This window comes from Mandrillus leucophaeus, unplaced genomic scaffold, assembly GCF_000951045.1.
Source record: "Mandrillus leucophaeus isolate KB7577 unplaced genomic scaffold, Mleu.le_1.0 Scaffold559, whole genome shotgun sequence".
Lineage (NCBI taxonomy): Eukaryota > Metazoa > Chordata > Mammalia > Primates > Cercopithecidae > Mandrillus > Mandrillus leucophaeus.
In genome coordinates this window covers 1075720-1099431 of record NW_012106019.1, presented here as the reverse complement: position 1 = coordinate 1099431, position 23712 = coordinate 1075720, and the positions used below count along the sequence as shown (strand labels likewise).

The window sequence follows — 23712 nt, the reverse complement described above, 5'->3', positions numbered from 1 at the left end:
CGGGTTCAGTGGTGTGCGCCTGTAGTCCCAGCTACTCTAGAGGCTGAGGCAGGAGAATTGCTTGAACCTGGAAGGTGGAGGTTGCGGTGAGCTGAGATCATGTCACTGTACTCCAGCCTAGGCTACAGAGCGAGACTTCGTCTCAAAAAAAAAAAAAAAAGACAAAATCTCAGTATGTTGTTCATGCTAGCCTTGAAACTCCTGGGCTCAGATAATCCTCTTGCCTCAGCCCACCAGGCCTGGTTTTGTCTCTCTTAACTCTTGACTGAAAAAAAAAAAACGATATTTGTATGCATCTCAAAAATACAGTTACCAAATTTTGTTGGGTACAGCATTTTAAACCATTTAATCCAGGCTTTTGGAATGAAGTAATGGTCGCAATCTTTTATGACCGGTTGCTTGGCACTATACATGCTACAGTCCACTCAGCATTTCTAAACTATGTTGTTTTAATAATATGAACATATTCTAGAAGGCACAATTTTTAAAAATCTTTCACAAATCTTTCTTTGAGGTATAAAAGAATGGCATGATACCTATTGTTGTAAAGTCCTGAGCATGGCAAGGTAAAGTGGAGAGCAACTTACATGGAAAGATAGACCTTTTACTTTCTAGGGGAGAGAAGTTCGCTTAAATCAATTACATCACTCTGATACTTAAAACTTTAATCTCTGTTTTAAGAAGAAAACAGAAAATATGTCTGGTTGTAACAGAAAAATGCTCTAGATGGGACATACCCAAGGAAAAATCAGAGATCCCTGGTATCTACCACACATTCCTACCTAGAAATTCACTTTCCAGAGCATTTTTCTATACAAATCTTGGAGGCTCTTTATATATATATTTTTTGCTTTAATAAGGTAGGCTTTTATCTTAGTAGGTGACAAATAGAGTTTCTAATTAAATACAATAAAGAACTAAATGAAAATATTCCCTCTGTTGACTTTTGCAAGGTCACAGCAAGTCTGTAAAGTAATAATGTGAATGGTAAGAGTCCATTCTCATGAATCTGTAATCCTACACAGTATAGATTTGTGGCACATTATATTGTCAAAGGATTGTACCTGAAAATGACTTGTGCAAATATGTCTATATATAATGTATTTCAGCACTAATTTACTATAAAATAATAGTAGCCAACTCACAGTATTTTTTTTTTCTGTATGAGACACTTGCCATTTGGTTTACATATATAGATACCTAATTCCAAAAAAAAGAAAAACTCTGGAAATGAAAAGCATTTTTCATAAATTTGTCTGAACTTATTTGGTGATAAAACATGATGTGAATTTACTTGAGGCTATTTATAGACTTTATTTTACTTAATCTAAATATTTATTTCCTGCAGAAATATTAATGTGATTGTAGGTCACTGCCTCAGATCCTGCTAGTTCTGTGCGTTGAATAAACATCTGACTTTATTGAATTATATGTGATTTATTTTGTGTATCTTCAAACTTGGGGAAGGAGAATTGGGGGAGGGGGAGTTGGAAAAAGTATTTGGATTTTTTTTTTTTTAAGAAAAGTCACTAGTTTGCATCATAATATTTGTCCTGAATCTAAAAGAAATATATTGCACATACGTTTCAGTTCCCTGAAGTGATCAAAATAAATGTTGAATTAGATTAATGTTGCCTACACTTAGAATACAAAGAGCTGTTGATTTTCAATAGGAAAAAAAATCTGTGTTGCTTTTTAATAGGATATGCATCTTTGTTTCCCTTTATTTGAAATCTTGAAATTACTAATCTTAGCTTTGAAACATATTTAATAACCATAGTTGCTATCTCTGCTTATTTGGTTGTAGTCCCAGCCCTTGTCACTGTTAATCGCTGTGATAAGTAGAAAGAATTCTAGGAACCTCCCTTTCAGTTATCCCTATGGAAATCTTGTTTTTAATAGCACTTTTCTTTCTGGGCTTGCATGACATTTTATCTTTCTTTTCCTTTCTTTTTGCCGTTTGCAAAGACTCTTGGGAGGATTTGACAGATTTGGTGGAGCAAATGCGCGATGATACAGAAGGTGCGTGCCACACCAACATCTTTCAGCTTTTTTTTTCCTTGCTTTTTAAAATTTTCTAACCACCTTTTAATTGTTTTCCATAAGAGGAAATGTCAGTTTTAGGTTTTATTTCCCATGGCAATAAGTGGGAAATCTTTATGTTTTGGTTCCAAGTAAAATAGTGTCAATGTATGTTTATGTTGCTTTTTAAAGATATTTGCTGATAACATGTTTAAAAGGGACATTATTTCAAGATTACATCGAGCTTTTGCTATGGCTGTTTTTTCACTTGTTGAGACAGTGTAAATTTTATTACTCATATAAATATATGTATGTGTATTTCTGTGAATTTCACAGCAGCCAAAAGCAAACAGATCCCAGGAATCTAGTGTTTAGCCTGGAATGTTGCTCTGATTTGTAGATTTCCATGACATTACACACTTTCAGCTTTGTCATGTAATAGCATTCCTTTCTGGTATAATTATTTTTTGTTAATTTTTTCTTCTTCATGCAAAAGACTGAAACGTGGAATGGTGTGATTATCTTTTTAAAGTAGCATGTATGTTCTAATGTGGAAAGGTTCCCCAAACCAATCAGTGTTTCTTCTGTATCAAGGCAGCTAACTGTAGGGAGCTCAGGGTGATTTAAACATTTTATACTAAAAATAGAAAAATTGAGATTTGGCTCTACTTTATCATTTTACATGTTCCCACTTTGCTTTAGCATACACACCCCTGACACATACACATCCACCACTCTGCCCAGACTGACCTTTCTCTGCCCACGTCCTCCTCTCCTACTTTGTTCCTGTGACATCTCATGTATTTACACCCTTCCCCCTCCTGTACCTATGGCAGGTGTGCCACCTGCCAACGCTTCAGTCCTTATAGGATTTCCACAGTTTACTCTTTGACAGCTTTGGCCCACATTCTTTTCTCCATTCACTTGCTCCTGCAGAACTTGGAGCTTAATGAAGACTTTTTACTTATTCTCTAATTCCTGTGTGTTTATCAACCTAGTTAAAGGGTAAACTCCTTGAGAACAGAGATTGTCTTAAACTTCTTGATATCCTTAATCAGACCCGGGATAAGTACTACCCTCAGTAGGTCTGGTCATACCAAACAAAATCAAGGCAGCTTTCCCCTCTGTTGATGCCCAAGAGTATCTTCTGCTTCAGCACTTGCCTTTGAATGTGTGAATTCTGAAATCCTGAGTGTCATCTCTTCCTTTTGTCAGACTATTTTTATGCCATCTTTGATTCTGCTTTTAATATAACTGATTACATATAATTCAGTGAAAGAACAAATCAGTATTGTCTAGTTAATTGACAGTTCACAGACAAGAAAAAAGAGAAGGGTGTTGATTCATTTAGTGTGTAATGTTTACTATTGTGTTGACTGCTATTATTATTTTATTTATTTATTTATTTATTTATTTATTTTGAGACAGAATCTCACTCCATCGCCCAGGCTGCAGTGCAGTGGAGCGATCTCACGTCACTGCAAGCTCTGCCTCCTGGGGTTCAAGCAATTCTCCTGCCTCAGCCTCCCAGGTAGCTGGGATTATAGGTGCATACCACCATCCCCAGCTAATTTTTTTGTATTTTTAGTAGAAACAGGGTTTCAGCATGTTGGCCAGGCTGGTCTCGAACTCCTGACCTCAAGTGATCCACCTGCCTTGGCCTCTCAAAGTGCTGGGATTACAGGTGTGAACCACTGTGCCTGGCCTATTATCATTATTATTATTAATAGTTATTGGCTAGGCACCACCAGGTTTAAGGCTTTAATTCCTTTGATAGACTAGATATTAAAGAAAAAATGCTTCATAAAATTTATCCCCTTCTTAAGAACTTTACCATGACTCATCACAGGCAAGATTCTATTTCTTTAATACAAAGTATTAATAATGTAAGAGTCAAGCCTACTGTGAGAGTCAGACTCCTTTTTTAAATTTTGTTTTTGCTGGAATTTTTGTGGATGGTTATTATAGGTGAACTCCAAAAGGGAGAGGAGATGAACTTTAACAGTATAGTACATAAAATATCCAGAAAATGTTGATTATGTCAGTACCTTGATGATCTTAATAGATTTCCAGTCAAGTAATAAATGGTAATGTTGATCAAGATCCTCTTTACAGAAAAGTCTTTCTGAAATGCAGTGTGAAAAAAAATGAGAATGGGGAGAGGGAGATGGCTTCACTTCAACTCTTTAGATCATTTCATTCTTCTTGATATCCTTCTCTACTTTTCTTGCCTCATGGTCTCAATCACAGTTATGTAAAATTCCAGCATTTCACACAACTGTATTACATAACTTGGAGATGTTATAAATAAGTGCTAGTACCAAGAAAAAATACGTTATGGAGTATTACCTGCACATAACACACAATAGCAATTCAGGGTCTGGGGAGAATCCTCGTTTCAGACTCAGAAAAAGCTGATGATATATGCAGGCTCAGATATTTTCTGGAGACCTTCAACTGCTAAGCTGTTTTCAATTCTGTTTCTCATCTGTTATTGTAGATGTGCCATAACAGTTGGCTTTTATTTCCTTTTATTTTTTTGAGAGGAGGTATCACTGTGTTGCCCAGGCTGGAGAGCAGTGGCATGATCATAGCTCCCTGCAGCCTCGAACTCCCATGCTCCTTCCTCAGCCTCCTGAGTAGCTGTGACTGCAGGCCATGTGCCATCACACCTGGCTAATTTTTATGTATGAATGTATGTATGTAATGTATGTAGAGACAGGGTCTCACTTTATTGCCCAGGCTGGTCTCAAACTCCTAGGCTCAAATGATCCTCCCACTTCAGCCTCCCAAAGCACTAGGATTGGAGGCTTGAGCCACTGCACCTGGTTATAGTTTGCTTTTTAATAGATAAAGTGTTAACACTGGCTTCTGGCCTCCTAAAAATTTTTAAAATAACAGACTCTAGTGGGTTGCAGATTTGAACTGGTACTTGTTTTTTTTTGTTTGTTTCAGTTGTGTCACAATTGAAGCTTCTTATTTTGAATTTTTTTTTTTTTTTTGAGATAGAGTTTCACTCTTGTTGCCCAGGCTGGAGTGCAATGGCATGGTATCAGCTCACTGCAACCTCTACCTCCCGGATTGAAGCAATTCTCCTGCCTCAGCCTCCTGAGTAGCTGGGACTACAGCCACATGCCACCACATCTGGTTAATTTTTGCATTTTTAGTAGAGATAGGGTCTCACCATGTTGGTTAGGCTGGTCTTGAATTCCTGGCCTCAGGTGATGTGCCCACCTCAGGCTCCCAAAGTGCTGGGATTACAGGCATGAGCCACTGCGCCCAGCCCTTTGGAATTTTTTTTTTTTTTTTTTTTTTTTTGTAATGGTGCTCTGTCGCCCAGGCTGGAGTGCAGTGGTGCAATCTCGGCTCACTGCAGCCTCCACCTCCCGGTTTCAAGTGATTCTTCTGCCTCAGCCTCCTGAGTAGCTGGTACTACAGGTGCATACCGCCATGCCTGGCTAATTTTTGCATTTTTAGTAGAGATGGAGTTTCACTGTGTTTGCCAGGATGGTCTCAATCTCCTGACCTCGTGGTCCACCAGCCTTGGCCTCCCAAAGTGCTGGGATTACAAGTGTAAGCCACCACGCCCGACCTGAACTATTTTTTACAGTGATGATTAGTTTCATATTCTATGTGTTTGTAACTTACATCTACTAGAATATGAAGTGTCTTCTTAGGGTAGAATTGTATTATGTACAACACCTATTATATTGCATCTCCTTTCCTTATATGCTAGTAATTTGTGTCTAAAATGTTTTGAAACTCACTAGGGAAATTATGAACATTAAATTAAATAATAAAAGGCACATAGCTTATTACCTTTCATTTTTCAATAAATATCGAATTCCTGTCTGTACTCATTACAAGCCTTTTGAACAGATTTTGTAAATTTGCAGTTGCCCGGATTACTGCCCGTCACTCTGAGGATTAAAATGGTCAGGACAGTACTTGAATTTAGGCAATAATATACCTGTGTAAAATTTTACCTACCAAAATTGCATACTGGTTCCTTAACATTTGGGGGCAGAGGGTGTTAAGACTTGATGCATGTTGAAAAACAGAAGAAACATATCTTAAGAGATTTTATTAGCTTCTAGCACTGTGCCACATCATCATTCAGTAAGCTTATTAAGTTAAATAAAAGTGTTAATAATGGCTTGGAGTGGTGGTTCACTTCTATAATCCCAGTACTTTGGGGGACCGAGGCAGGTAGATTACTGGAACTCAGGAATTCGAGACTAGCCTTGCCAACATGACAAAACCCATCTCTACTAAAAATACAAAAAATTACTGAGGCAGGAGAATTGCTTGAAACTGGGAGGCAGAGTTGGCAGTGAGCTGAGGTCGTGCCACTGCACTCCAGCCTGGGCAATAGAGTGAGACTCCCTCTCAAACAACAACAACAAAATTGGTGGGGCGTGGTGGCTCATGCCCATAATCCTAGCACTTTGGGATGCCACGGTGGGCAGATCACCTGATGCCAGAAGTTCAAGGCCAGCCTGAGCAACATGGTGAAACTCCGTCTCTACTAAAAATACAAAAAATTAGCCAGGCATGGTGGCAGGCTCCTGTAATCGCAGATCCTGGGAGGCTGAGGCATGAGAATCGTTTGAGCCAGGGCGGCAGAGGTTGCCATGAGTCAAGATCATGCCCCTGCACTCAAGCCTGGGCGACAGAGCAAGACTCCTAAAAAAAAAAACAAAAAGAAAAAGAAAAAATTAGCAGGGGTGGTGGCACATGCCTGTAGTCCCAGCTACTCAGGAGGCTGAGGCAAGTAAATCACTTGAAGCTGTGAGGTGGAGGTTGCAGTGAGCTGAGATTGCAGCAGTGCACTCCAGCCTGGGTGACTGAGCAAGACTGTCTCAAAAAAAAAAAAAAAAAAAAAAGTTATGTATATATGGAAGACCATAATAATTGCAGTACCTAACAACTTTTTTCCTTAGTATATTCCAAGCACTTCTAAATGTTTACATATAAGAACTTGTTTACCCTTCAGAACCCTGTCACCATTTTATAGATAAAGAAAGTAACGCATACAGAGGTTAAGAAAGTTTCCCAGTGGAATACTACTCAGTTGTAAAAAGGAACAGACCATTGATACGTGCAACAACCTGAATGATTCTTCAGAGAATTATGCTGAGTAACAAAAAGTCAATTTTAATGGTTACGTACTATATGATTCTATTTACATAACATTCTTGAAGAGATAAAACTATAGAAATGAACAGATTAGTGGTTGGCATGGATTGAGGATGGGGTAAGGGCAAGGAGGGATGTGGGCATGGCTGTAAAATGTGGGCATATATATCAATATGGGGGATCCTTGTCGTGATGGAAATGTTCTGTGTCTTGACTGTAATTCAACATCAGTATCCTGGTTGTGATAATGTACTACAGTTTTGCAAGATACCCTTGGGAGAACTAGGTCAAAAGTACATAGTATCTCTCTATATTATTTCTTACAATTTCATGTGATTCCTCAATTATCTCAAAACAGAAAATGCAACAAGAGAAAAAACTTTTCCCAAGGTCACCCAGCTAGGGAAGAGTTTGAATAGAGTTCAAACTCCCACAGGCCAGCTTTAGAGCTTGTGCTGTTAACCACTACACCAAAGTTCTTTAAACTTATTTGACACAAGAACCACTGTAAAAATACATCTTCATCCAGAACTCAGTACACACATCATTTATTTGTATGTATCTTAAAAGTTTCCTGAAACAATACATAACCTTACTATATAAGACATAAAATTGATTTTGTGACCCACTAAAGGGTTGTGACCTTTGTTTGAAAGACACTCCAGTATCCTGTGCTGCCTCTCTGGTATATATCCATTTGTACTCTAGCCACTATCTAGGTGTGTGGGGAAAAAAAAAAAAAAATTCCTGAAAGGACTGTTTTGGCTCTGTTTCCAGCCTATAATTGTGGGCATACTTTAAAGGCTGGGCTAGTAACCTTGCATACTTCTATTTCTCTTTAAAACATCTCCTTGTGAAAGCATCTTTTCTCTTAATTGTTATTATTGTCCTATGCTGATGACTCTCTAACTCCAAACTTCCATTTGCGTTTACAACTATGTGATCAAAAATATCTTGAAAGCTGGGCATGGTGGTTGCATTCCTGTAGACCCATCTATTCAGGAGGTTGAGGTGGGAGGATTGCTTGAGCCCATGAGTCCAAGTCCAGCCTGGGCAACACAGTGAGACCTTGTCTTTAAAAATGATATGTTGAAAATCTTTCCACATAAATATCCTTTATGATATCCAAAACCAAGTTTACTTTGCCCTTTACCTCCATAACAGTTACTCACCTTTGTCATTTCCCTTTATAGCACACTGTTTCAGTCTGTCAGGGCAAAAACCTTGGTGTTATTCTTGACCCCTTCATTTCCTTTCTCTCTTCTAATGACTGTCTAAACTTGAATCACTACAATTCTTCATGGCAGATCATTTTGATTCTCTTCCCTCAAATTCATTTTGCATAATCTTCTCAGATTAATCATCCCCAAACAGAATTTTAGTTACGCTGATTCCCTGCTCAAAACTACAGTGGTTCCCATTGCTTCCTTCATTAATATCCAAGTCTAGTTTCAGAGACCTCTTTATCTGACTCTACCCTACCTGTGTTTTCCAGTTCTCCCCAGTGAAAACTCCCCATTCCACTCTCATTTTCTCCACCTGACCTCGCACACCCATTCCAACCACTTGGAATACTGTCCTTCGCGTGTTCTGTGATACCACAACATTTAGGATCTACCTCAAGTACTGCAGTATATTGAGATTTATCATGCTTTTATTCATATTACTTTTGATGTTATCTCATTTGGAGTACAAATGTACAGTATTCCAGGGAGTTAAACTAAGGACAGTGATTATTCATGGTTTTTGTCAGATCTGAGGTTTACGTGCTTTAGCAAACTAATAAAGCCTCTTACTGTTTCTTGGATACTGGCAAAAAATACAAGACTCCTAGGTCAGAGGCAAAGGACTTTATTACTTATGACAATGCAAGCAGCCTAAGCATCTGCGTATCTGTGCCAGTTCCTCTTGGACCAGAGTCCCATTGGGTGACACTGTATGACTCAGTGACATGCTCACACGTGGTAGGTTTGTGTTGCAGATGAAGAAGGCCAAGTTGGGAGAACCCATTGTTTTTATAGGAAGCAGTAGGAAAGCCTCCTCTCTCATTATCAGCTCCATAAATGACCCAGGAAAGAGTGGTCAGGGCCTTATAGTCTTGATATAACCCAGTAAAGAAATATAGGCACACAAGAGGTGGAAGGAGGATTGTCTGCCCCAGCATTTTACAGATGAAACGGAAGAATGAGAATTTCCCCCAACATCACTCAGGGAATGTGAGACAGACAGATCTAACCCTTCTAGATCATAGATCTAACTGCGAGATTGTATCATGACCCTCTCACATCCATTTAAATTGTTTCTTTTTCTTTTTCTTTTTTTTTTTTTTTTGATACTAGGTAAAGCCCAAAACATTTAAATTATTTTTATGCAATAAATTGAGCAAAGCAAGGAACTCTTGGGTTGTATTTACCACCTAAATTTCTTATGTTGTATCAAAACAAAGAAGGTTAACTGTTGTCCTAACTTCTAAATGTTTCCAGAAATCTAGGTATTCTTCTGCAGCATGGAATGCTCAAGTAAAGGAAACTGAAGAAGTCTGGGAAACTTTCCAAAACTAAAATTGTTATATTATGATATGGGAGCCCAGTGAAGAAGAAATCAGTGTGTTTCCTAGGGAGCTCTTGTGCAAGCTAATATTTTTTTTTAATCTATTAAAGATTAGAGAAATGTACACCTAACCAAGAATGAGTAAGACTATATAAAAAGAATGGTTTTGGTTAAATAAGCTAACTCATTTCAATGCTAAAGCCCATCAAAAGGGTTTTTTTTGTTGTTGTTGTTTATATACACAGGTAGAAGAAACTACACTAGTTTCTTACAGGAGGCCAGCAGCTAAACCTTGACCTGGAGCAAGAGAAAGCAGAATGTCTTTTTTCTTTTCTTGTTTTTTTCTTTTTTTTTTTTTTTGAGACAGGATCTCACTCTGTTGCCCAGGCTAGAATGTGGTGGCACAGCTCACTGCAGCACCCACTTCCCAGGCTCAAGCCATCCTCCCACCTTAGCCTCCCAAGGAACTGAGACCACAGGTGTGTACCACCACACCCAGCTAATTTTTTCTGTGTTTTATGGAGAGAGGGTCTCACCTTGTTGCCCAGGCTGGTCTTGACTCCTGTAGTCAAGCTATCCATCTGCCAGCCTCAGCCTCCCAAAGTGCTGGGATTACAGGAGTCAGCCACCGTGCCCAGCCAGAATTTTACTTTTACTTTAAATTTTTTACTTGTTTAATTGTGGAACTTTTTTTTTTTAGAGACAGAGTCTCAACTCTGTTGCCCAGGCCGGAGTACAGTAGCATGATCATAGCTCTCATAGCTCACTATAGCTTTGAACTCTTCCTGCCTTACCTCAGCCCCGAGTAGCTAGGACTATGGGTGCATACCACCACGCCCAGCTTAATTACACAACTTTTTATAGTACGTAAAAAGAATAGCTTAATGAGCTCACATATCTCCATCACCAGCTTCAGTAATTATTGCCATTCTTATTTAATACCTCCATGTTTGTTTCTGGAGCATTTTAAAGCAAACTCCAAACATTACATCTCAGCACCTGTAAATCCTTCAGTGTCACAACTAACAAAATTGACAACAAAGTCTTATAGTGTCTCAGCCCATTTTCAAAATCTGTTGATGGTCTCAAATATGTCTTTTTTTAGTTGGTTTATTTGAATCAAGATACATACAAGATATATATTATTATTACATCTAAAAACTTTAGTTTTTTTTTTCTAATAATAGCCTTATTGAGGTACAGTTCATATACCACAAAGGTTATCACTTTAAAGTGTACAATTCAGTGGTGGTTAGTATAGTCAAAAAGTTGTGCATCCATCACCACTCCCTAATCTGAGAATATTTTCAACACCTTTTCTAAAAAGAAACTCTATACCCATTAATAACCACTCTCTATTCTTCCTCCTCCCAGCCACTGGCAGCCACTAGTCTATTTTCTGTCTCTGCAGATTTTTTTTTTGAAGGGCTTCTTCAAGTATTTACATATGTCTCTCTCTCTAGATTTGCCTATTCTGGGCATTTTATATAGACAAAATCATAAAATATGTGGCCTTTTGTGTCAGACTTCTTTCACTTAGCATATGTTTTCAAGGGTTATCCATGTTGTAGCATGTATCATAACTTCATTTCTTTTTATGGATTAATAATATTTTATTGTATGGGCATATCTTATTTTGTCTATTGGTTGGTGGACGTTTGGCTTGTTTCACTTTGGGGCAAATTATGAATACTACTACTGTGAACATTAATGTGTACATTTTGTGTGGATATATTTTTAAAATAATTTCAGCTTTTTTTTCGCTTCAGGGGCTACATGTGCAGGTTTGTTACATGGGTATATTGTGTGATGCTGAGATTTGGGGTATGATTCATCCTGTCACCCAGGTAGTGAGCATAGTACCCAACAATTAGCTTTTCTGGTTCCCTCCCACCTCCCTCTAGTAGTCTCCAGTCTCTATTGTTGGCATTTTTATGATGTGTGGACATGTTTTCATATTGAAAATGTTGAATTGCTGGGTCAAATAACTCATATGTTTAATTTTTTAGAGAACTGCCAGACTGCCAAAGCAGCTGGACAGTTTTACACTCCTACAAGCAATGCACAAAAGTTTCCAGTTTTCCACATTCTTGCTAATACCATTTCCTTCAATGAATAATAATTATTATTGTTATCCTAGTGAATGTGAAAAGGTATCTCATAATTTTGATTTGTATTTCTCTAATTAGCATCTTTTCATATGCTTTCTGGCCATTTGTCTCTCTTCTCTGCAGAAATGTATATTTCAAGCCTTTGCCCATTCTTTTTTACTAGGATTATTTCTCTTCTGTTGTTAAATCATAATAATTCTTTATACATTCTGGATATTGGATCTGATTTGCAAATATTTTCTGCCATTCTGTGGGTTGTCTTTTCACTTTCTTGATGATGTCGTTTGAAACACAAATGTTTTTATTTTTGATGAAGTCCACTGTACCTGTTTTTTCTTTTGTTGCTAAACCATTGCCTAGTCTATGGTTATAAAATATTTAGACCTGTGTTTCCTTCTAAGAGCTTTATAGTTTTAGCTCTTACACTTTGGTCTCAGATCTATTTTGAGCTTTAAAAAAAAATTATTTTGCATTTGGATATCCAATTATCCTACCACCATTTTTTGCAAATATTAATTTTTGTAATTTTAGTAGAGATGGGGTTTCACCATGTTGGCCAGGCTGGTCTTGAACTCCTGACCTCAAGTGATCCACCCACTTCAGTCTCCCAAAGTGCGGGGATTACAGAAGTGAGCCACTGCGCCCAGCCTGATCTTTTAAAATGTCTTTCAGCAAAGTTTTGTAGTTTTCCATGTACAAGTCTTACACTTCTTTTGTTACGTTTATTGGTAAATATTTTTCTGGTGCTATTATAAATGGAATTGTTTTTAAATTTCTTTTTTGAATTGTTTGTTGCTAATGTATACAAATGTAATTAATTTTTGTGTGTTGATCTTGTACCTTACAACCTTGCCAAACTGATTTTATTTACATACGTTGTGTGTGTGTAGATTCCTTAGGATTTTTTATATATAAGATCATGTCATCTGCAAATATAGTTTGACTTCTTCCTTTTCAAACTGGATGCCTTTCATTTCCTTTTCTTGCCTATTTGCCCTAGCAAGACCCTCCTATACAATTTGGTTAGAAGTAGCAAAAGTGGACATCCTTGTCTTCCTGATCTTTGAGAAAACCTTCAGTCTTTTACCATCCAGTCTTTTGCCATCAAGTTTGTTAGCTGTGAGTTTTTTGTAGATGCCCTTTGTCAACCTAAGGAAGTTCTCTTCCTAGTTTGTTGAATGTTTATATCATTAACATTTTTGTTATATTGGCTATTGGAATTTGTCAAGTGCTTTGTCTGTTTCTAATGAAATGACCATGTGATGTCTTTCTTTACTCTGTTAATTTGGTGTATTACATTGATTGAGTTTTGTGTGTTGGACCGACCTTGCATTCTGTGATTAATCCCACTTGGTCCAGTTATATAATCCTTTTTATATGTTGCTGGATTTGATTTGCCAGTATTTTGTTTAGGATTTTTGTGTCTGTATTCATACGGAGTATTGATCTATAGTTTTCTTATGATATCTTTATCTGATTTGGTCTCAAGGTAATATTACTGTAATAGAATCAGTTGGGAAGTTCTCTCTTCTTATTTTTGGAATAGTCTGTCAAGGATTGGTGTCAATTCCTTAAATGATTGGTAGATTTTAACAATGAGGCTCTGGTTCTGGCCTCCTCTGTGTGCTATTTTTTTTTTTTTTTTATTACTAATTCAGGATCTTTACTTGTTGTAGGTCTCTTCAGATTTCCTATTTCTTATGTCAGTTTTGGTAGTTTGTGTCTTTCTAAGAAATTGTCCGTTTTGTCCAGATTATTTAGTATGCTGGCATACAGTTGTCCATAGTATTCCCTTATAATCCTTGTTTCTGTAATGTCAATACTACTGTCCCCTCTTTCATTCCCGATTTTGGTAATTTGAATCCTCTCTCTTTTCTACTGATCAGCCTAGCTAAATGTCAATATTGTTATCTTGTCAAAGAACCAACCTTGGATTTTATTGATTTTTCTCAGTAGTTGTTTTTGCTGTTTAATTTTTTTCTGATCTAATCTTTATTATTTCCTTCCTCCTAGGGCTTTCTACTTATATACATGTATGTTAGTTGCCCTTGATGAAGCCAACTGTGAAATCATGGCATTATAATATGCTAGCTAGGAGAGTGATCTAGGTCAATGCTTCTCAAACTTTAATGCACATACAGATTGCCTGGGGATCTAGTAAAAGTGCAAAACCTCTACAGCTTCCCATGTCTAAAAGCTTTCATGGTGATGCCAGTGTTGATATTCCGAGACCAGAGAGTAGAAAGGATCTAGTTCATTTGGTATCAGTCATTTGTGGGGTTTTCCAAACAGAACATGTCATTTCTGTGGTTCCAGGTATATTAATATGTCTCTCCCTTTGAGAATCAGTGCTCTATATGTCATTATGACTGATATGAATGTGCATGGTTTCCAAGGGAAAAAACTGAACAAGCCCAACCCTCTCATTTTACTGATGAGGAAATTGAGGCTTCAAAGAGGTGAGATTTCTTGCCTGAAGTCATATAATAGTTTAATTGACTCCATAGATTAGTATATTAATCCTTTCTGATGACAAGTCCTAATTCAGTGAAGTTCATCATTGATTATACTGTTACCAAGAAAAGGTAGCAATGAGGACAAGTAAATTTATGGTTAATTTTTTTTTTTTTTTTTTTTTCCGAGACAGAGTTTTGCTCTTGTCGCCCAGGCTGGAGTGCAGTGGCACAATCTTGGCTCACTGCAGTCTCTGCCTGCCGTGTTCAAGTGATTCTTCTGCCTCAGCCTCCTGAGTAGCTGGGATTACAGGTGCCCAGCACTACACCCAGCTAACTTTTGTATTTTTAGTAGAGATGGGGCTTCCCCGTGTTGGCCAGGCTGGTCTCGAACTCCTGACTTCAGTTAATTCACCTGCCTCGGCCTCCCAAAGTGCTGGGATTACAGGTGTGAGCCACCACGCCTGGCTGGTTAAATTTTTTTTGACTAACCCCTTTAACAGATTTCAATCCAGAGAAAGTGGTACTTAAGTAAATTTTCTTATTTTTGAGTAGAAATATGATACCTGAGATGCCATTAAGAATAGATAGATATAGAAACACACCTGGCCCCTAAAGTTGAAGGAAAAATAGGGAGCCAGGTCAGATACCTTTCTCCTATGCATATTCCCCTGGTCTCCTGTATATGCCTTTGTTGGAGTTCTTACTGCAGTGTAGTTGAATTACTTCTCAGTCTTCTCCACAGAAGTGTACCCAATGTCAGAGGAAATTGTGTTATGCTTACAGCCTGCCTGGAACCCTAAACTAATGACATATCAATTATCTTAGTTTTAAGAAATATAGAAAACTAACATTTCCATAGAATAGGTTTATGTCATTTAACAACAACAACAACAAAAAATTTAATTAGCTGGGCATGATGACCCATGCCTGTAATCTCATTACTTTGGTAGGCTGAGGTGAGAGGATCACTTGATCTTAGGAGTTTGAGACCAGCTGGGCAACATAGGGAGACCCTGTCTCTACAAAAAAAAAAAAAAATTAGCCGGGCATGGTTGCACACACCTGTTTATTATCCCAGCTACTTAGGAGGCCAAGGTGGGAGAATCACTTGAGCCTGGGAGGTTGGGACTATAGTGAGCTGTGATTGTGCCACTGCACTCCAGCCTGGGTGACAGAGCAAGATCCTGCCTCAAAAATCAAAACAAAACAAATGGAACATTTAAAATTATTTGTCCTGGGCGAGACGCAGTGGCTCACACCTGTAATCCCCAGCACTTTGAGAGCCCGAGGCGGGTGGATCACTCGAGGTCAGGAGTTCAAGACCAGCCTGACCAATATGGTGAGACCCCGTCTCTACTAAAAATACAAAATTAGCTAGGCATGGTGTCACATGCCTGTAATCCCAGATACTTGGGAGGCTGAGGCAGAAGAATCGCTTGAACCCTGGAAGAGGAGGTTGCAGTGAGCCAAGATCATGCCATTCAGCCTGGGCAACAAGAGTGAAACTCCATCTGAAAAGTTAAAAATTAAAAAAAAAAATTATTTGTCCTGGAATAAAATTGATCTTTGTTAAATATGATTACGTTTATCCTGAAATTTCAGGTGTTTGCTGTACACTGCCCTATTTGTTCTCTATAAGTTTGTATTAACCAACTTTGATAAATAGTAAGCACTTTGATGGCAGGGACTAAGTCTATTATTACCTCTGTTATTTCTAACATTAAACACAATATCTAACACATAGTAGATGTTCATTATGTATTGACAAAATAATTGCATGAAAGTTCTCTATTGGAATAATAGTGTTAAATGTCAGTGTTGTGAACATTTTTAAATTTTAAATCATTTTACTCACAGGAAAAGCTTGACTGATGATATCATGAAAGTCGTGCATGTTTTAAAATGGCTTTCTGGCTTATACAATATAACAGAATCTTTTTTTACTTTATATAGTTAAAAGTACAGAATACACAGAAAAGAATCCTATATTATAAGTATTCAGCTCAGTACAACGTTACACACTCAACATGCTCACGTAATAAACACCCACCAACAAACAGAACTTGACCTGCCCTCAGAAGCCCCTCCATACTCTGTCAGGTCATTGCAGCCCTTTTTAACAGGATAGGTTAGTTTTGCAAAATCATTTTATACTTGAATAGGATTTAAGACAAGTAATGTTGAATAGAAAATATTCTGTAACAAATCAGGTTAATGATTTAATATTCATTATTAGCAGCCAACATTATTTGTAGGCCAGGTGTGGTGGTTTATACCTTTAATCCCAGCACTTTGGGAGGCCAACATAGGAGGATGGCTTGAGGCCAGGAGTTCAAGACCAGTCTGAGCAACATAGCAAGACTCAATAGCCATACTTTTGTATACTATTCAGCACAAAAATGTCAATAATAAGCATTAAATAATACTCATTTTAGCTTTTGTGTTAATTAACAATGAGCAATAAATTCTTTTTTAAATTTTTGATGTGTAATAATTGTACATATTTAGGGGTACAGACTGATATTTTGGCTCATGTATACAATGTAATGATCAAATCAAGGTAATTAGCATATCTCTTACCTCAAACACTCATTTGTTTATTTTGGGAATATTCAAAATCCTCTCTTCTAGCTATTTGAAAATATTTTTAAAATTATTGACTATAGTCACCATACAATGCTACAGAATACTAGAACTTACTCATCTTATCTAGTTGTAGCTTTGTATCTGTTAACCAACCTCTCCCTATCTTCCCCTCCTCCATACTCTTTTCATTTTCTAAAAACCACAATTCTACTCTCTACTTCTATGAGCTCAACTTTTTTAGCTTCCACATATGAATGAGAGCATGCGGTATTTATCTTTCTGTCCCTGACTTATTTCACTTAGCATAATGTCCTTTAGGCTTATCCATGTGGCCATGAATCATAGGATTTCATTCTTTTCATGGCTGAATTTTGTGTGTGTGTGTGTGTGTGTGTGTATACCACATTTCTTTATTCATGTTGATGACACTTAGGTTGATTTCATATCTTGTGAATAGTGCTGAATTAAACATGGGAATGCAGATATCTCTTTGTCATATTGATTTCCTTTCCTTTGGATAAACATCCAGTATTGGGATTGCTGAATCATATGGTAGTTCTATTTTTAGTTTTTTGAGGAACCGCCGTATAGTTTTCCATAAAGGCTATACTAATTTACATTCCCACCAGCAGTGTATAAGAATTCCTTTTTTGCTGCATTCGCACCAGCATTTTTTATTTTTTGTCTTGTTGGTAATAGCCATTCTAACTGGAGTGAATTGTTACTTTTAAGCTCTTATATCTAACCATCAAATTACTATAACAGATTTTTGTTTGACTTTTCATTTGTTTAGATTAGTAGTTCTCAATGTAGAAGGACCTGACTTAATCTCCCAAAGATTATTTGCCAGTGTCTGGAGATGTTTTTGGTTGTCTTAACCCACCAAAAACAGCTGTCAGTGCTACTGACATCTAGTGTTACCCACAACTTGGTTGCTGTGAAAATCAGTTTTCAGAACAGAGCCCCGTAAAAATGAATTATCTAGCTTAAAATGTCAACAGTGCCAAGTAGTGTTTTTTAAAGAATGGGTGGGTTGTTTGTGTGTGATGTAAGTTAGTTTAAATAGATTATAGCGCCTTGCTAATGGAGTCCATGGTATCAGAAATTTAATTCCCATAGACGCTAGTTAACCTGTCTGTAGTTCATGCACTCCAGACCTCAGCCAGATGTCTTAAACATTTCTGCTGCAGATTATAAGAAGAAGAACATGAGAAAATATAGATGGGTTGGTATAAATCTGTCACTACTTCTGGAAAAATGTCTCAATATGATATTTTTTACTTAACCCAAGTCTGTCTCTCCCCCACATGACTAGTTCTCACTATGTTGGAATCAGCTTATAAACTTTGACTAGCAGCATTGTTTAATCTTGTTATAAGTTCCTGAATTAATGGTCTATAGGCTTGAGGCAGAGTGAATGCCTCAGAGTTACATTATGGGCAGGCAGTTATCTAGCACCAACCATAGTCTCCTGCCATCTACTGGAGATGTTAGGTGGGAAGGCTCGTAGCCCTCTACACACATTCATACCCACACCCCTGCTCTATTCCTTTTTTCGAGTAGTTATAGGAGGTCAGAAACACTAGAATGTACATACATGCTGGTAATAAATAGAAATTATCTGATAGTTGTTCTTCATGGCTGTCAGGGCATAGTTTTCCATGTATTTTACTGTCCTTTTGTGAGAATACTACCCTTGACAAGTTGATCTATCATAAACAAAGAGAGCCACATTTAAGCTATGACCCTAAAACATTTGTTGTTATGCAGGAAAGAATTAATGGTAATGTATACCAATTCTGACTCTCACATAAAGTGTTTCTCCAAAAGTAACCTCAGACAACATGACAACAAACCAAGATTTATATAGTTGGAATTTCAAATCCACAAGTCCTTAAACTGAATGAGAAGATTAATTTAGAATTTGACCATTTGACTCTGCTCTTTTAACTTTGAAAGCAGATATAAATAAAAACATTGTATGAAGAAAATTGCTTGGGATAATTTGCATTAAACAGTCTGTTTTTTGTTAAGTGACTTATTTGTATTATGAAACCATGGCCTTATTAGTATTTTTAGTCTTCCTAAGAAGAAATGGAATATGTCATAGAGCTCTAGGCCTTCTTTAGTTTTCAGTACAAATTTGGTGTATTTGGTATTTGGGAGGGTACACATGGCATAAGGTAAAGAGAGCGTTAGCTTTTATGTCAGATCCAGGTCCAGATTCTGCCACTTATAAACTGTTACACCTTGGTCCACCTAGCTCTTATGGGCCTTTTTTAGCAACGGAAAGAAGGGAGAATACCTAAATATGATGAGAGAGTAAGTAGGTAAAATAATCCTATAAAAGAATGGTCAGGAGGAGTCTGGCCTCTGGCTCTGTCATTGATGACTGGCTGTGCCCATGGACCAGCTGCAACTATTTGAGTGACCTAAAATGGGATGGTGACTTGCCCGAGGTCATACAGTGAGTCAGGGCAGAGCAGTTGAAGCTTTACTCTCTAAGTCTCATTTTCCTTCCCTGTAAAATTGTTATATTGGTGACTGTCTCACAGCATGTTGTAAGGAGAGATGGAGATCATAATTGTAAGAGGCAGCCCACAGTGCTGGCACAGTGTAAGCACCAATAAATGAAGGTAATGAGTACAATAAAATGTGTCACTTAGCCTCTTTCCCCAAATAGTTTGTCTGTCTGGTTGATGAGAGCCATACACACTGTGTGCTAAGACTTAAAAATGTGGGAGTTGATTAAGTTCTAGTACTGCATTATACTAATAATGCTAGTGCATAGTTTAAAGAATAATAAAATACCATAATGCAAAGTTTGTTTAAGCCCTTTACCCTTTTCTTCCTCCATTGGGACTTTATTTTTAGAGCACGTCACAAATTATGCAGAGAAGAGAGGGGTAGGCAAGAATGGAAGCAGAGAGAGCAGTGTGAAGATAGTACAGTAGGGAGTTATGACACCCTCAGGTTAGGGTGATAGCAGAGGCCGTGGTGAGAATATTAAAAGACTACTCAGCCAGGCACGGTGGCTTACGCCTATTATCCCAACAGTTTGAGAAGTTGAGGTGGGAATATCGCTTCAGCTCAAGAGTTCAAGACCAGCCTGGGCAACAAAGTGAGACCCTGTCTCTACAGAAAATACAAAAATTAGCCAGGTGTGGTGGTGTGCGCCTATGGTTCCAGCTATGTGGGAGGCAGAGACAGAAGGGTTACTTGAGCCCAGAAGATTGAGGCTACAGTAAGCTATGATCATGCCACTGCATTCCAGTTTGGGCGACAGAGCAGGACCCTGTCTCAAAGAAAAAAAGAAAGAAAAGACAACTAAAGGCTTGAGATTTGATAAAATAGTTCATTTTACCGCTTCATTGAGGCTATTCTTAAAGGAAACTAGCATTTTTTTCACAGTGAGTACATGGTGGAGAAGAATACAATACTGAATTTTAAAATGTGCTATTTCTAGTAACCAGGCTTCATCTTCTTCCCCTTTGACTGCAGATCCTAATTATCTCATGGCTAACGAACGCATGAACCTCATGAACATGGCCAAGCTGAGTATCAAGGGCTTGATTGAATCAGCTCTGAACCTGGGGAGGACTCTTGACTCTGACTATGCACCTCTCCAGCAATTCTTTGTGGTGATGGAACACTGTCTGAAACATGGCTTGAAAGGTAGGCCGTCGTCCCAAAATGCTAATATGCATGCAGCTGTTTTCTAGCAATGCATACTATAGAAGAAAGCATTCTTTGTAGAGCCAAAGAATAAGAGGCTTGAATTAATAATATTGATCCATTGGAATGGAGTCTGTATAGGAGCAGGGTTATGATTGACTCAGTAGACTTATAGGGCTTTAAAAATACAGATCATTAAATGTTACAGTTGGAAAGGCCATTATAAGTAATCAAATCCAGTACAGTAATTGTTTGACAGGTGGAAATAGGCCTGCCCAGAATGAGACATGACTTGGTCAAGGTCACACATTGAGTTGTGGCAGAGTAGGTGCTAGAACTCAGGTCTCCCGACTCTTGGTTCAGTGTTCTTTCCACTTAACTATAAGTTTTTGAGGGCAGTATCTGGTCTTGTTCACCCCTGTTTCCTTTCTTGCTGCCTTCTCAATATTCTTTTCCTGTTATTTTTTGTTTGGTTGTTTTTTTAAAATCTGTGTGCCTATGCTTACCAACTTCCCAATATTCCATAGCCTATTTCTGGATTACATATTCTTTTCTATTGAGCTGTTTTCTTCATTAATACCACACAATTTTAGGCACTAAATTGTTAAAATATTTTATTATATTATATGGCTAGGCCACAAACTGTTCTTGAAAGAAGAAGGGCTGAGTCTTGGGAAGTAGAAAATTTTTTATTTTCACAAAATATTATCTATTCTACAAGCATGAATGAATCTAAAACCATCTTATAACCTGGGATTGGTTTCCTGAAAAGTTTTGTGTGTGTGTGTGTGTGTGTGTGTGTGTGTGTGTGTGTGTATTGAGAGAATGCTTATGTTGTAAAGAATATTAAAATACTGTTTTATTTTTGTTGCCTTAGCTAAAAAAACTTTTCTTGGACAAAATAAGTCTTTCTGGGGACCTCTAGAACTGGTAGAAAAGCTTGTTCCAGAAGCCGCAGAGATAACAGCAAGTGTTAAAGATCTTCCAGGACTTAAGTAAGTCTAAGGTTGAATTCCATTTCTCGGGAACAGCATTCTTATTAACTATCCCTTGAAGAGCAAGACTTCCAATCCAAAATACATGATGTCCTGAATAGGTGCTGATATGAGAGAATTGGTATACAGAATATTAAGAAAATTGTGCTCTTGAGGGATAATTATTCATCTAAGAGAGGTTGTCTTTTTGTTGAAATGCCAAACATTTCCTTATTTTTTAAAGCACTTGGGGGAATCACTTAGTGTGTCTCAAGAAATTGTATCTAAGGGGATGGCATGCTGGACTTGACTTAGGGAAAAAAGCTATTCAGTGGGTTTGAGAGTCAAGATTAAAACAACTGTCAAATTAACCTGAAGAGCTAGTGACTGTAGCCTGCCTTAGAACTACGAAGCAGTGACCACCTTCCCAAATGAGACTGGTTTAATTTTAATCAGATAGAGGCCTAGATTGCCTGTGTCCACATTCATGCTTTGGACTTTTATATAATCCACCTGAATTTATAAGGATTTGCTATAACTAATCTGATGGAACATTTTTAGTTGGGTCTCCCAGAGGCTGAGTCTTCAAATTGTAGTTACATTCAGTAATTCTTTTTGAAAGCATTTGTCCCAAACACCCCCCTGGGTCGCATTAGCCCACACACAGAAATTCCTTACCCAGGAATATGCTGGGAGAGGTCCTAAGGAGCACCTCAGTGTGCTTGTTACACTGGAACACCATTAGCAAGAATAAGTGAACTGATTCTGCTGTAGCCTTTGCTTCTGTTGCTTGTGTTTTTAGTTGTTTGATTTCTGTGTTTTTGTAGGACACCAGTAGGTAGAGGAAGAGCCTGGCTTCGTTTGGCATTAATGCAAAAGAAACTTTCAGAATATATGAAAGCTTTGATCAATAAGAAAGAACTTCTCAGGTATGAACACCTTGAACTTTCTTCTTTCCTTGGTATGTTCTACATCGTATAAAGTCAAACCATGTAAGTTCACCATTTTTGTGGATCAGAAACAGTTGATTCATAATAGCTTCACTGATACTTTCTCTCATACCTCACACACATATACTCCCAAATGGATGATTTATGTTATGTGTGTTCTGTCTGTCACTGTGGTATATATTGGTCTTTTCCAGGGCAGGCCAAGACTTACCTCCAGAAAACAGAAGGCACCTTAGCATGTGCCCAGGCTCAATAAGACAAGAACTTGATATGTAGCATTAAATTCAAATATAGCACAAAATTGGATGGGTGCAGTGGTTCACACCTGTAATCCCAGCACTTTGGGAGGCCAAGGTGAGCAGACCACTTGAGGCCAGGAGTCCTATATGGCGAAACCCTGTCTACTAAAAAAATATAAAAATTAGCCGGGCGTGGTGGTGCACACCTGTAATCCCAGCTACTTGGGTGGCTGAGGCACGAGAATCGCTTGGACCCGGGAAGCAGAAGCTGCAGTGAGCCAAGAGCGTTCCACTGCTCTTCAGCCTGGGCGACAGAGTGAGACTCTGTCTATAAAAAATATATATATATAAAATATCACAAAATCTTCCAGATGGATCATAGATACAACTGGGAGAGGCAAAACAGCATTATTTTATTTTATCCATCTTTATTATATGATTCCATTGTATAAAGGTCAAAAATAGGTAAAATCAATCTATGGTGATAGAAATCAGGATAATAGTTACCTTGGAGAAGTGTGGGTAGAGATTGGAAGAGAGAAAGAACTGATTTCTAGGATTCCAGTGATCAGGATAGTGATTACACAAATGTGTTTTTGTGAAAATTCATGGAACTGACATTTAGTTAGCTGAGATTTGGAAATGTGTGAATGTTGGAATTCGGCCATATTCCGCTTCTGACCAATTCATAAGGTGAGGCTTTTGGGACAATAAACTGTCAAAGAACCTTGTTCATTCCAGTTCTACTCAGTTTCCTTCAGGGGCTATCAAAGAACAAATATAGCACGTGATCAGTTTTTGAGAGAAACGGTAAATTTGCAGCTCATTCATGTACTGTTTTTGTGCTATTTTGTCATTTGTTAATATCTTTTTTTTTTTTTTTTGAGACAGTCTCGCTCTGTTACCAGGCTGGAGTGCAGTGGCAGGATCTCCACTCACTGCAACCTCCACCTCCCGGATTCAAGCTATTCTCCTGCCACAGCCTCCCGAGTAGCTGGGACTACAGGTGC

At 37.9% G+C, this 23712-nt stretch overlaps 1 protein-coding gene across 4 annotated transcripts in view; it reads left to right on the top strand.

Annotated features, from left to right (window-relative positions):
• RUFY3 (RUN and FYVE domain containing 3) overlaps positions 1-23712 on the top strand; it is an 85931-nt gene that overhangs the window by 18646 nt on the left and 43573 nt on the right. For 2 of the 4 annotated variants that reach the window (XM_011998149.1, XM_011998151.1), the window contains exons 2-5: positions 1969-2022; positions 20366-20539; positions 21417-21534; positions 22341-22442. In XM_011998149.1, the coding sequence (XP_011853539.1) occupies positions 1969-2022; positions 20366-20539; positions 21417-21534; positions 22341-22442 (448 nt within the window). The remainder of the gene's footprint in view (positions 1-1968; positions 2023-20365; positions 20540-21416; positions 21535-22340; positions 22443-23712) is intronic. The other 2 variants (XM_011998150.1, XM_011998152.1) reach the window with 1 other exon arrangement.